This window comes from Acipenser ruthenus, chromosome 49 (assembly GCF_902713425.1).
Source record: "Acipenser ruthenus chromosome 49, fAciRut3.2 maternal haplotype, whole genome shotgun sequence".
Lineage (NCBI taxonomy): Eukaryota > Metazoa > Chordata > Actinopteri > Acipenseriformes > Acipenseridae > Acipenser > Acipenser ruthenus.
Window position 1 is genome coordinate 1,713,294 of NC_081237.1, and position 13,664 is coordinate 1,726,957.

Genomic DNA, 13,664 nt, shown 5'->3' on the forward strand with positions numbered 1-13,664 from the left:
CATATTATATATTTAAGGTAAGGCAAGTTTATTTTTCCATTAAAAGTGCTCCCGGCTAAAATGTTCTGCCGCTCGGCTGTACAGAATTCCTGGGGAGAACCCCGAGTGGATAAAAAGCCAGTTGTATCCAAAACAACCCCCTTTAACGTTCATGTCAAAAAAGACGTAGACTTCATTCTTTATGGCATACAGTCCCAAAGTGACCAAGTACCCGGAATATTGTTAAAATGGAAGGCAAAAAATCTTCCAAATTATGACATTTAGGAACCCAGTGTTGAATGACAATAGGCATACTACCTGTCAAAGACATGCAGGTCAGAATGAGGTGTTAGCCTTAGTATTTACATGGTAAGTGTACAGTGTAAGCCAATTTATTTCATATTTCCACAGTCTATTCCATGTACAATCAAATGCTGCACACACAGTATTATATATTACAGTACAGTTATGGAAGGGTTGTTATGACAACTTTCTGATTCTTTAGCAAATTAAACAGAAACCAACACCTCGATTCTGGCTTCCCCAAAAACGTGATTTGATTTGTAAAGCAATTAGCTAGTTACAGGGGTTAAACCGTGGAGCAGCTGTGCCCATACTTCATTACACAAACCCTTACATATACTCTAAACAAAGAGTTCATTTAAAAAGACTCTCTCTATTGGGGATTTAGTTGTATTCATATTTTAGGATTGAGAGGCTTAAGTTATAGTCTAGATGCAGGGATAGAAATAAGACTCACATTGCATAGCGGTTTGATCCAGTCCTGGTTTTATTATGAGTTTATTAAGACACACCTGTGCTTGTTACCTATACCTAATCAAACTTGCAGTAAAACCTGGAATAGAGTCATTTCCATCCCTGAGATGTCTGGTATACATAAGTAGATACAGAAAGCATTAAAACACACAACAGGTAGTCAGGTTAATTCATACCAGCTCCATGCCGTCACAACACATTGTCATCACAAGATCCATTTCAAACCCGTTTAAATTCCCATCCACTAATCCCAGTGCCAGAATAACACATACATTACACAGTTATTCAAAATCAATACGTGTGTGTGTAGTCAATAATGACAACTGAAACCGAAGCAGCTTGACTAAACTAAACTACTTTTAAACTCTACATACAACACGGAGTCGCGTGTCGTTAGAAAAGCAGTACCAAGTACAACACAATGTAAAATTGAGCGTTTGAAAGTTGGATCGGTTAGGCCGTGAACATTAAGTTACGCTATGATCCTCTCACAGGCCGCTAGCTTAAGAGCGAAGCCTCGGTCTCGAGTAGCAGCAGAAGCCAGGGTCATGTGTTCTGAAACCGCATATCTGTTTAGTTTCCAATATGTTTAGACAGCGTCCACCTTTTGGCTTTTAAAACTAACGGGGTACGGCCTGACGTCTGGTATTTGACTGTCAAGTTTGGAACACACTTAAAGTAGCTATTAAACTACTTTAGATGATAATTTAGCTCATATTTAATGCACTTTATAAAGTCTTTATGAATAGACACCTCAGTGAGTAACTCACAGCACAGCACAGAACCGCCGGTTACTGCTGTACTTGTTTAACTAAATCACAAGTTAAAATACCAATACCAATAATACTAATACCAATAATAATAATAATAATAATAATTTCCGGTAACAGTGACAATTTTTAGGGAAAAGGTGGCGCTTGGTTGAGCTAGAAAGAAACAAAACATGTTCAATTTTATGTATTTATTTTATTTGTTAACCCCAACAAAATGTCTCAAGACTCAGCAGTATTAATGCGAATTTCACTGACGAAACGCCGAGTTGTGTCCTCGCCCCAGCTGCACCTCCAGCGAGGCTATGAGATTAGTACCCCGCTGTACTTGTCCGGTAACGTACCACTGCCGTGGTGTAATGTTGTGGTTAAACGTGCTCTTGTTCCCCAGTCCACAAAATATGTCGGACCCTATACTGCTGGATCACTTGCCCCAAGCTGGTGGTGTGTGACTTTAAACCAGTAACACGTATCGACCCCCTCTCTGTATGTTGCGGTGTACATCCCCAGCTAGACCCGGCTCGTATTAGCGGAGAGAGCGCCGGTACTCACGTTGCTCTGGCCATCAACGGCCTGCAGCAGCCGGTCTCTCAACTGCTGCGGTGTTGCCGAGGCCGCTGTCATTGCCTGGCCGGAGCGGGTCGGCGGCGGGGGATTCTTCCGAAGAGACGGTGGGTGGCTTTCAGACACTCACAGGCCTTTCGGGAGATGGAGTAGGGAGCGGAACGGCATGTTCCTGCGAGTTTTTATCCCAGCGACGGGGCTCCTGTCGTACTTCTTTCTCTACTCTCCTCGCCTGGCAGCTCACTGAAATAAACTGGAACACAGCACTCGGCGGTGCATCATGGGAAACCTCGACGCACAGTCTTGGCGTGAACACGTAACCACCTGCTTTCTCTGGGCATGCTCAGTCAGTACGAGCGAAGAGCGTTGCCAAGGCAAAACGAGCGGTTTCGGGAGCTGCTACAGTCTTTATTGTTATCTTTTTTTATTTAAATAACCCATATATATATATAAGCAACTGTTTCATTTTATAATATGTCTTTTATACCGTATTATTATTACAGTGGCTTTTGTGCATTGTCACTTTACATTAGTAGTTTAATGGTTTGGTAGGTTGTGTTTTCAAGTTGTGTGAGGCCTGCATGTCCAGTAGACTGCGACCAGGCATTGAGATGTCATACTGCTGAGAAGCTACGGAACTTGTGTCTCCTGGAACCACTACTGCATTTATTTGCCACATTCTTATTTTTTTGCTGTGTATCGAATCCCCCGCAGTCCTTCGATTTTATGATTTTAAGGTCATTTTTCTGCATCCATAAGCTTGAGGAGGCCAATTATAGGAAGCAGATACTTTCTGTTTAAAGTCCGACTGGGATGTCAATGACATCGATCCACCACCATGGCAAAAATGCACAAACAAAAGTGTGACAGACGGGTGTACAGGCAGACACCCCGTGTAGCAGGTATTAGGACCCCACACTGCAGATTCACTCTCCTGTGTAGCAGGTATTAGGACCCCACATCCTCACACCCCCACACTGCAGATTCACTCTCCTGTGCTGCAGGTATTAGGACCCCACATCCTGACACCCCCACACTGCAGATTCACTCTCCTGTGTAGCAGGTATTAGGACCCCACATCCTCACACCCCCACACTGCAGATTCACTCTCCTGTGTAGCAGGTATTAGGACCCCACATCCTGACACCCCCACACTGCAGATTCACTCTCCTGTGCAGCAGGTATTAGGACCCCACATCCTGACACCTCCACACTGCAGATTCACTCTCCTGTGCAGCAGGTATTAGGACCCCACCTCACACCATTTTCCATATATTTGGAGAAGCACTTATGGAACTGTCATGTTAGGGCTTTTGTTTCTGTTTTTTAAAAGTGCTAACGCATCACGCTGGCACCAAAGCGAGCGAGCATAGGTGGGCCGAATGACTTTTTCTCGTTCTAGAATTTCTTGTTCTTATGAAACCTGTCTGTTAATCCATCCGTATGTCACACTTACATGTATTCACATATCTGGAGAATTGCTTATGAAATTAGAATCGCATGGCTAACATCAGCAGTTAATTCTTTCACAGTTACAAAAATGACACAGAATGCAGGATTAGATATGAAACATTTTTAATATCAGCTTTACATAATCAATCTGAATGCCAGCTTTAATTTGTAGGTAATTTGAGATTTCTATTTATGGAATCTATATGTACCATTGGGAAGAAGTATGAATCCACTGCTTTAGACACAAGTGTTGGTAGATGTGTTTTAATGAAAACTATACATTGGTCCCATACACTCTGCTTTTCAAATTCCATGATCACACATTCAACAGCTTTCGATGTAGATTCAAATTTAACCAGAAATTTTGAACAATTTTCTACAACAGATCCCAAGTGAAAATGATATCAATCCCAACAAATGCTGGTAAAACTTTAACTAGCCCCATGTCCATAAATACTCAAGAATAAAAAACATGTGTTGCTTAAAGAATGATCTACGTGGTTAGTTTGATGTTTTCTGTTCCTCTGCTTCTTACGATCCAAATAACCTGCAAATATAAAAATAAATTATTGTGCATTATTACTGTGATACAAACGAACATGTATTTACAGGTTAGGAGCGACGCCTGTATTATTATTTATTTCTTAGCAGACACCCTTACCCAGGGCGACTTACAAAAAAAATACAAATCAATAATTACAGTATTGATTTGTAAAGAAACTAGCTAGTTACAGGGGTTAAACTGTGGAGCAGCTGTGCCCATACTTCATTACACAAACCCTTACATATACTCTAAACAAAGAGTTCATTTAAAAAGGCATGGACTCTCTCTATTAGGGATTTAGTTGTATTCATATTTTAGGATTGAGCAGTTTAAGTTATAGTCTAGATGCAGGGATGGAAATAAGACTCACATTGCATAGCAGTTTCATCCATTCCTGGTTTTATTATGAGTTTATTAAGACACACCTGAGCTTGTTACCTATACACTGTGGCTAATCAAACACAGTAAAATCTGGAATGGATCAAACTGCTATGCAATAGGAGTCTCATTTCCATCCCTGAGATGTCTGGTATACATAAGTAGATACAGAAAGCATTAAAACACACACCAGGTAGTCAGGGCAATTCATACCAGCTCCATGCCGTCACAACACACTGTCATCACAGAGCCATTTCAAACCCCATCCACTAATCCCAGTGCCAGAATAACAAAAACATTATACAGTTTATCGAAAATCAATACGTGCGTGTTTAGTTAGAAAAGCAGTACCAAGTACAACACAATGTAAAATTCAGATTCAAAGAGATTACCAGAGTAAACACCAATGTCTTTTTAGAGTGAATATTTCTCCGTACAGAACTGTATGTAGCAGGTTGTCATTTTATAATTCTCGTTGCTATTTTGAGGTCATCCCGTGCCTTGAAAAACTGCAGTTCTTCTTTGTTAAGGAAGTCAAAACGTCTCTGACCTACTTTTCCAACCAGCCTCAACTCCTCAATGGCAGGAGTTTCACATCAATACCACAACCAGTAGCTTTAATCATCAGTTACTAAAACATAAGAAAAGAGGCCGTTTGGCTCATCAAGTCTCGTCCCATCCCAGCATGCATGTATTCTTGTTTCCCTGATATTGATGTGATACAGCTATCTAAAATGCATCCGATGGAAAAGACTTCATATTAAAATTGCCTATACTGTTTAGTTATTGTTCTGTAGGTATATATGATAAGAATTCTAGTCCAAGGTGCTGTGTAAGATACTGGCTGGTTTGCACCCTCTCAAGGTCAGCGCCAGTAAGCCCACTCGTGGGCAGCCCTCTGACCTCTCAATTGTGGGATGGATTTCAGCTTGTATTGTACAACACCCTAATTCTGTGAATGAAAAGTTACATCAAACTCAGACAAACCAATGCTCTGCCCCAGTCTACTCCTGGGTCAAAGTGTGGAAGACTGGGCTGCAGAAGCAGAACTGAATGGGTCTGCATATATCTGTCCTGATAAAACACACAGGCATGGTGGCTTCAAGTGTAGGATCTGGATCTTGTAAATCAATCACAACTAAGGATGCCCATCACAAAAAGATGAACATTTTACAAATTCAAATATAAAACTGTTTCAATATCGTTACATACTGTCTTCAAAATATGAAGTCTGGTCTAATCACTCAGTTACACTTGGTTTTGGTTCTGCAACATTTTTCTCAGTATTGATGTTAAAAGCTTTCAGATACCGCTAGAAGAAGTAGAAACTGCTGCCCTCTGACTTAGACAGCATGCCATGTAATTAAACTGGGCAGCAATGTTAAACAGACAGCATGCCACTGAATTAAACTGGGCAGCAATGTTAAACAGACAGCATGCCACTGAATTAAACTGGGCAGCAATGTTAAGCAATGTGAAGCCATGTAAACGCATGGATGAGTTACAATTCAAAAATTGGTTGGAGTCCAGTAACCTTAACTATACTCAGCTCAGCTGTATGTAGTGCAGCGTTACCTGTACCCTCTGTCAATCAGAACGCAGGACTGTGATGCAATTTGAAGTTACTTACAGTATCATGCAAAACATCATGAAGATGTTCCACAAGGCGATGAAGACTCGGAAATATCGGAGACTCAATAAAAACTCCCGGATGTTGTCACCTGAAAATACAATAGAGAAATGCTTGAAACTAATTCAGAAATATAGTGTCATGTACCATCCTGTAACAGAATTTATAAAGATTTACAAAGATACAAGGTCTGAAATAACCATCTGTACAGAAGAGCGCTTCTCTCTTTGTTTAAAGAGAATTTGATTATCATTTTTTAAAAACAGCTTTGAGTACATTCTATGCTTACATGCACGGGATTCAGTACTTTAATGGATTATTTTAATTATGAAGACAATCCATAAAGAAATGTGCAGTTTCCACGAGGCTGGAAGGAATCCATGCTTGTGAACCAGGGTGCACTTGAATCCCATTGAAACCCCAATCCCGATTCCAGCTCCACACTGCTTCACCAGCAACCGACTGCTCAGACTAGTGAATAGAAACAAGACAACAGACCTGTAGTGGGCCCTCTGCTTTCATCACCAAACCCTTGTGTATCTTTCTTCTTCCTGTTGCATGGGGGGTAAAAAACAGCTTTATCACAAGACGTGTTATTAGTACTGCAGTAAGACCTCTATTGATGAGGCACGTTCTTTCACACTGTATACCTGTATTGATGAGGCATGTTCATTCACACTGTATACCTGTATTGATGAGGCATGTTCATTCACACTGTATACCTGTATTGATGAGGCATGTTCATTCACACTGTATACCTGTATTGATGAGGCATGTTCATTCACACTGTATACCTGTATTGATGAGGCATGTTCTTTCACACTGTATACCTGTATTGATGAGACATGTTCATTCACACTGTATACCTGTATTGATGAGGCATGTTCTTTCACACTGTATACCTGTATTGATGAGGCATGTTCATTCACACTGTATACCTGTATTGATGAGGCATGTTCTTTCACACTGTATACCTGTATTGATGAGGCATGTTCTTTCACACTGTATACCTGTATTGATGAGGCATGTTCATTCACACTGTATACCTGTATTGATGAGGCATGTTCTTTCACACTGTATACCTGTATTGATGAGGCATGTTCTTTCACACTGTATACCTGTATTGATGAGGCATGTTCATTCACACTGTATACCTGTATTGATGAGGCATGTTCATTCACACTGTATACCTGTATTGATGAGGCATGTTCATTCACACTGTATACCTGTATAGATGAGGCATGTTCATTCACACTGTATACCTGACTCTCCTGTTTATAGTACAGAGGATTTTACATGTCTTTTAACTTGGTCACCAGGCAACAGCAATCCAGCCCCCATCACTGCTCGGCCTGTCCTCCATCCAGGACTGGCTCACACGGTACAGTACTGCATGTTATTCTCCTTCACACAGGTCTGCGGCTCTTACTGCAAGCCATCCTTTTCTTATATGAATATATCTAACTAGTAATACAGGGAATGAGAAAATCATACTTACAGTTTAAAATTAAGGACTGCTCCTGCATTCATGAGCAAGGTCCTACAAGATGAGAAAACACAAGCAATAATACAAATCTGTGCCCAGCAAGAAAGAACTCCTGCACAGTATAGTAATAAAAGAATGAATTATTATACACGTGTGCTACATCACAACAACTGACTTAATGCACGTGTGCTACATCACAACAACTGACTTAATGCACGTGTGCTACATCACAACAACTGACTTAATGCACGTGTGCTACATCACAACAACTGACTTAATGCACGTGTGCTACATCACAACAACTGACTTAATGCACGTGTGCTACATCACAACAACTGGCCTAATACACGTGTGCTACATCACAACAACTGACTTAATGCACGTGTGCTACATCACAATAACTGACTTAATACACGTGTGCTACATCACAACAACTGACTTAATACACGTGTGCTACATCACAACAACTGACTTAATACACGTGTGCTACATCACAACAACTGACTTAATACACGTGTGCTACATCACAACAACTGGCCTAATACACGTGTGCTACATCACAACAACTGACTTAATACACGTGTGCTACATCACAACAACTGACCTAATATACGTGTGCTACATCACAACAACTGACTTAATACATGTGTGCTACATCACAACAACTGGCCTAATTCAACAAAGTGCTCATGCAATGTGCTGTGTAGGGGGCTTGTAGATTATGAAATGATTATTTTAATGTGCAGTGCCGGTCGTGCGGTCAAAAATCAAATAAATAAAAAAAAAAAACTACTCAACAGGGCAGTATTGCAGCGTTATTCATTACACTGCACATGTGTGGCAGATCAATAATACCTGTCAGTAACATTTCACTGTCAACTATCCTATTTTAAATGAACACACTATTCTGTATAGAAGCACATGTTATCAACCAATCTGCATTTCTAAAGCGATGCCAATGCTGAAATTGTAATAGAAATGCTTCTCTCACTATTTGTGTGTCTTTTAGACTTTCTGCAGAATACTTTGCAGTGTGTGCGTGTGGGATCATGTCTACTACAGACTTGTGAACGGGTCACAACATGCAAAGGTCTCTGCACATCTAACTTTCTTGATCTTCGTTTTTCCTTTGACAACGAAAGCTGTTATTGATTGATGCGCTGGTTTTCTGAGCGTCGTTGTCTTTTTGGTGTTTTTGTGATCTGTGCAAACCACAAACATCATTCTTGCCCCCATGTCCCACCGTTAAAAAGAAAGTATGACTTTTCTTTCCAAAGTTGCTTTGGATTATGTGAGAATATGTTGTGCTCCAGGAAGATCGGAATTTGCATCAATGCTTTAGTTTATTTTACCTGGAGGGATTAGCGCACGCGCAGCCATTGCAGATGGTCAAGTATGTGAGCTTGCATCTCGCACTAGAATGCTTGCCTGCCATAGGGCTCCCCTGGGTCCTAAACGCTTTCATGAGGAGAGTAATAAACGAAAACCAAAATGGTGTTGTTTTTCCTTTGTGCAACGCCCCCTTTTCCACATTTATTTCTTGAAGAGTTTATTTAAGTTAACTCTGACAGTGTTCACTTGTGTGCACAGCTTTAAAAAAAAAATACTTTATGAAAATGTGTCACTTGCCACTTTGTTTATTGCTAAGAAACTACAATGGCAGCGATAAAAAATAAAACAAATAAATATAAAAGCAATGTCTACTTTTGTACTGTTTCTGCCTGAAATACACACATGGAAACGTGTATAATCCTCTGCTTTATAGTTAATTCAGTGGAGCAAAATAAAGCCTTCACAACCTACTCTGGAATATTACAGTTTTACATATAGTTTAGGATAAACAGTATTAAATAGTATTTCATTTCGCTAGATTTAGCTGGGAATTGTGCAGCAGGTGATTGGAACATGAAAGTGAAAGTAGTTTTTGTATTCATTTAATTTAAATATGTTAGCAATGTACTTTAGCTTAGGTATTACATTGAGTTATATGATTGATTAACGTAGTACGTTTGGTCTGGTGTCACAGCTTTTTTTTTTTAATCGTGTAAAACACCAGATCTTTTGTCTCCAGTTTATTATAGTAAGGCTTGGGAAGTTGAGGGGCTGCTGTATGTTTTATTATAGAAATACACGAAAAAAACTTGAGTGCATATGTCTATGTTTGCTTTACTTTTAAGAAGAAAATGCAATGCGGCCACCATCAGACACAGGAAATTGGCAGAAGAAACCGAGCCTGTCAAGGATCTTTTATTTGGGCTTAAAAAAAACCTGTTTGGCAACAGTAAGAAATGTACCTACGGCACGCCTCTCAAAGATGGCACGGTGGGTATGCACTTCAGTTCATTTTCCTTCTGTTCACTGTCATGCCATGCATTTAATTTAGAAACTTTTCAGTTAGAACATGAATATTTAGACACAGCGCTACACTTAATCAGGCGCTCAGTAAGATGCTTATAGAATAAATAATGCGATCACTAATTGACGCGCTTTCATTAATTCACTTGAATGCTGGCTGCGCAGACATTTTCAGAACATTTTCAAGTTTAAAAAAATAAATGAATAGCATGCTGTTTTAATAGCATTACAGTGGGGTTTATATAATTATTTGTTTGCAAGATTGTTCGAGGAGTCCTGCACACAGCCGCATTTAATCGCAGAGGCTCTTTTTATAAACAGCTGATCCAAAAAATATAAAATAATTATTGTGTGATTGACAGCAAATGCCACCATTCAGTTTCATGATAAAATCACTGACATTCGCTCAGGCTTTGTTGAGCTGACCCGCTCAGTTTAACCATTAAGCATGTACGGTACCATAAATAAACAGAATGAAAATGAACAACTCAGGAATTTAAACCGTGTTTGAGGTGTATCTCAGCAGCCTACGTACAGTGTTTAGTGAAAGAGGACGGTAAATTGTATTTTACTTGTAAAATTATGAAGGAAAGAGAAAGGCGTGTGATTGGTTGAACGCGAGGTATGTCACCAACTTTATGCTGAGAAGTTGAAATCTACCAACTCGCCCGCAGCGTCTACGTATGGAGCTCCATTTGTGCTAAAACTATCCAGCCGTTAGTTTGTGAATTTGTTTGTCAATTCGTGAATTCGTGAATTTGTCAATTTGTTTGCCAATTCGTGAACTGGTCAATTTGTCCAGCAATTCGTCCATAAATGTGTCAATTCATACAGTAATTCATAAACGTATTTGTTAATCTAATAATTCATTAATTATTATTATTTATTTCTTAGCAGACGCCCTTATCCAGGGCGACTTACATTATCACATTATTTTTACATACAATTAACCATTTATACAGTTGGGTTTTTACTGGAGCAATCTAGGTAAAGTACCTTGCTCAAGGGTACAGCAGCAGTGTCCCCACCAGGGATTGAACCCACGACCCTCTGGTCAAGAGTCCAGAGCCCTAACCACTACTCCAACTGTCAATCTCGCACTGTGCCAAAAACACTGCAACCTTTCTAGCCAATGGGAGCACACATTAATATTTTAATCAATGAAAATCCAGCCTCACTCAAAACTGCTTCAGCCAATAATATTTAGAAGGGCGTTTCCAAAGATATTCTATTTAACAACATACTCGACTCCTCTGATTTACAATGGAGACTTCCGTCTCACTGTGCGCAAAACATTGTGGTATACAGTTAGGCAAACAAATACTATGGAGAGTCAATGCAGGCGTACGAAATGTTGCTGGTTTTCGCCATGTTAAAAAAAATGCCGGTAGTTTGTTTACTGTACTATATTGCTGCGTCTTGATAATATTTTATGTTGTTATGTATTTGCAGGTCCGTATGTTGTTATGTATTGAAGAAGGAATCTATGAAAAAGACCTAGGAGTTTATGTTGACTCAGAAGCTGTTCTGAGGAAGCTGTTCTGGTCACCTCGTTACAAAAAGGATATTGCTGCTCTAGAAAGGGTGCAAAGAAGAGCAACCAGAATTATCCCGGGTTTAAAAGGCATGTCCTATGCAGACAGGCTAAAAGAATTTAATCTATTCAGTCTTGAACAAAGAAGACTACGCGGGGATCTGATTCAAGCATTCAAAATCCTAAAAGGTATAGGCAATGTCGACCCAGGGGACTTTATCAACCTGAAAAAAGAAACAAGGACCAGGGGTCACAAATGGAGATTCGATAAAGGGGCATTCAGAACAGAAAATAGGAGGCACTTTTTTACAGAGAGAATTGTGAGGGTCTGGAACCAACTCCCCAGTAATGTTGTTGAAGCTGACACCCTGGGATCCTTCAAGAAGCTGCTTGATGAGATTCTGGGATCAATAAGCAAGATGGGCTGAATGGCCTCCTCTCGTTTGTACACTTTCTTATGTATTTCTAAAGTAACCGGTGTTACCGGACTGTTAAATGATTTAATCAATACGTTTCTGCACATGCGCCAACGAACGGGACTGTGCTCAGAAAACAGCATTTTTCATAATAACTACGTATTGTCATAATCTGCTAATGTTGCCGTTTTCTTCAAAAGGTCTTGGGCAAATGTGAAATCTACTTCAAAAGTGTGATGCATTTTTTTTAACATGGCGAAAACCAGCAACATTTCGTAGGCCTTCATTGACTCTCCATAGAATTCTACAGCCTTTTGTATTAATGAATTGACAAATTAATGAATGAATTATTAGATTAATTAACAAATACGTTTATGAATTACTGTATGAATTGACAAATTTATGGACGAATTGCTGGAGAAATTGACCAATTCACAAATTGACAAACAAATTGACCAATTCACGAATTGACAAACAAATTGACCAATTCACGAATTGACAAACTAACAGCTGGATAGTTTTGGCACAAATGGCGCTCCATATCTACGAGTTGAACGTCCGTCTGAATCGTACGGCCAGTGTGAACCAGCCTTAAAGCCCATTGATAGGAATCGCTCTTTTTATCAAGCCCAGCTGATGTTACTATGGTTACGCCAGTCCGCTGCCTGCAGATATTTGAGAATGTAGCACAAGTATAACCAGTTGAGTCTGAACGGTTGGTATGGCATTAGTGAATAGGATTGCGTAACATTGATAACACTGCGCAAGTGCACAACAGTTCATTGCTGTGATGGATTTGCATCACTAGTATTTAATAAAAAAAAACCCGTAGCGGTGCTTCAGTCCCTTGAGGCTATTTTGTTGTATAACGAAAACACATCAGGATTTTATGAGTTTTATTAGTTTATCTCAGTGTCCCGCAAAATCCATCATGACGTCCTGAAACTGACCCATGTCAGTTAGCACAGACCGTAGATGACACGGACGGTACACCTGAAATGTTACAGAGAAATTGGCTTTTGCAGAAATTAAAGGTTTGCTGACCTGGGTTTAACAGTAGAATTTTGAGCAAAACACGGGAGAAAATCTGTCCCGGGAGTTATCCGGGAAAAGTGTTAAGAAACTGGAGAGTTACGGCAAATAAGGGAGAATTGACAGGTCTGAAATATTTGCAATTCGTGAAAGGTTTCAGAAGAAACCCAAGCAATAACACAAACAGGTTTCCCCCGTTTTTAAAACCCGCAGTATACCTGTTCAGATATGGGAGACTGGAGAGGCGTGTAACCAACCGGCCCGTACACCATGCACCCCAAAACAGAGAACAACGCTGTGGATGAATGCGGTGCAAATGTGTACAATTAGCATCAATCGAGACTTCTACCATATGTTACAGAAAACATAACCATGTAATAACACTGATTCTGTTAATACCCAGACTACAAAAACATAACCATGTAATAACACTGATTCTGTTAATACCAGACTACAAAAACATTACACGTCAAATTAAAACAACGGGGTATTTTAGTGACAGACCGTATATTGGCTGCTACAGATTTAATACTTCCCAACATACGCAATTTTTTTACAAAGCCAACAACATATGAATCTGATGAAGAAATGTATTTATATTTACCCAAAAAGAAGGATATCTCCGATCATTTTCTGTCCAGCTCAAACACATACTAACCTAAACCTGACTAGCTACGATTGGCGTCTTCTGGTGGAATCACTTTGGAACTGGCATAGTCTCTGTCCAATCATAATAAGGGAGGCAGG

General features: G+C 39.8%; 2 protein-coding genes across 3 annotated transcripts in view; both read right to left on the reverse strand.

Annotated features, from left to right (window-relative positions):
- Window positions 1–2,469, reverse strand: part of LOC117401188 (mediator of RNA polymerase II transcription subunit 26-like) — a 33,059-nt gene extending 30,590 nt beyond the window's left edge. For both annotated transcript variants that reach the window (XM_034912377.2, XM_034912376.2), the window contains exon 1: window positions 2,079–2,469. In XM_034912377.2, the coding sequence (XP_034768268.2) occupies window positions 2,079–2,150 (72 nt within the window). In that variant the 5' untranslated portion in view covers window positions 2,151–2,469. The remainder of the gene's footprint in view (window positions 1–2,078) is intronic.
- A 1,179-nt stretch (window positions 2,470–3,648) lies between these two features.
- LOC117428920 (small integral membrane protein 7) lies at window positions 3,649–13,664 on the reverse strand. The gene is made up of 5 exons (XM_059015124.1): window positions 13,522–13,664; window positions 7,593–7,634; window positions 6,593–6,645; window positions 6,095–6,185; window positions 3,649–4,089 (listed from the first exon to the last, which is right to left on the reverse strand). Exons 1-5 carry the CDS (start codon window positions 13,545–13,547, stop codon window positions 4,074–4,076), a joined length of 228 nt encoding a protein of 75 aa, XP_058871107.1. The 5' UTR covers window positions 13,548–13,664; the 3' UTR covers window positions 3,649–4,073.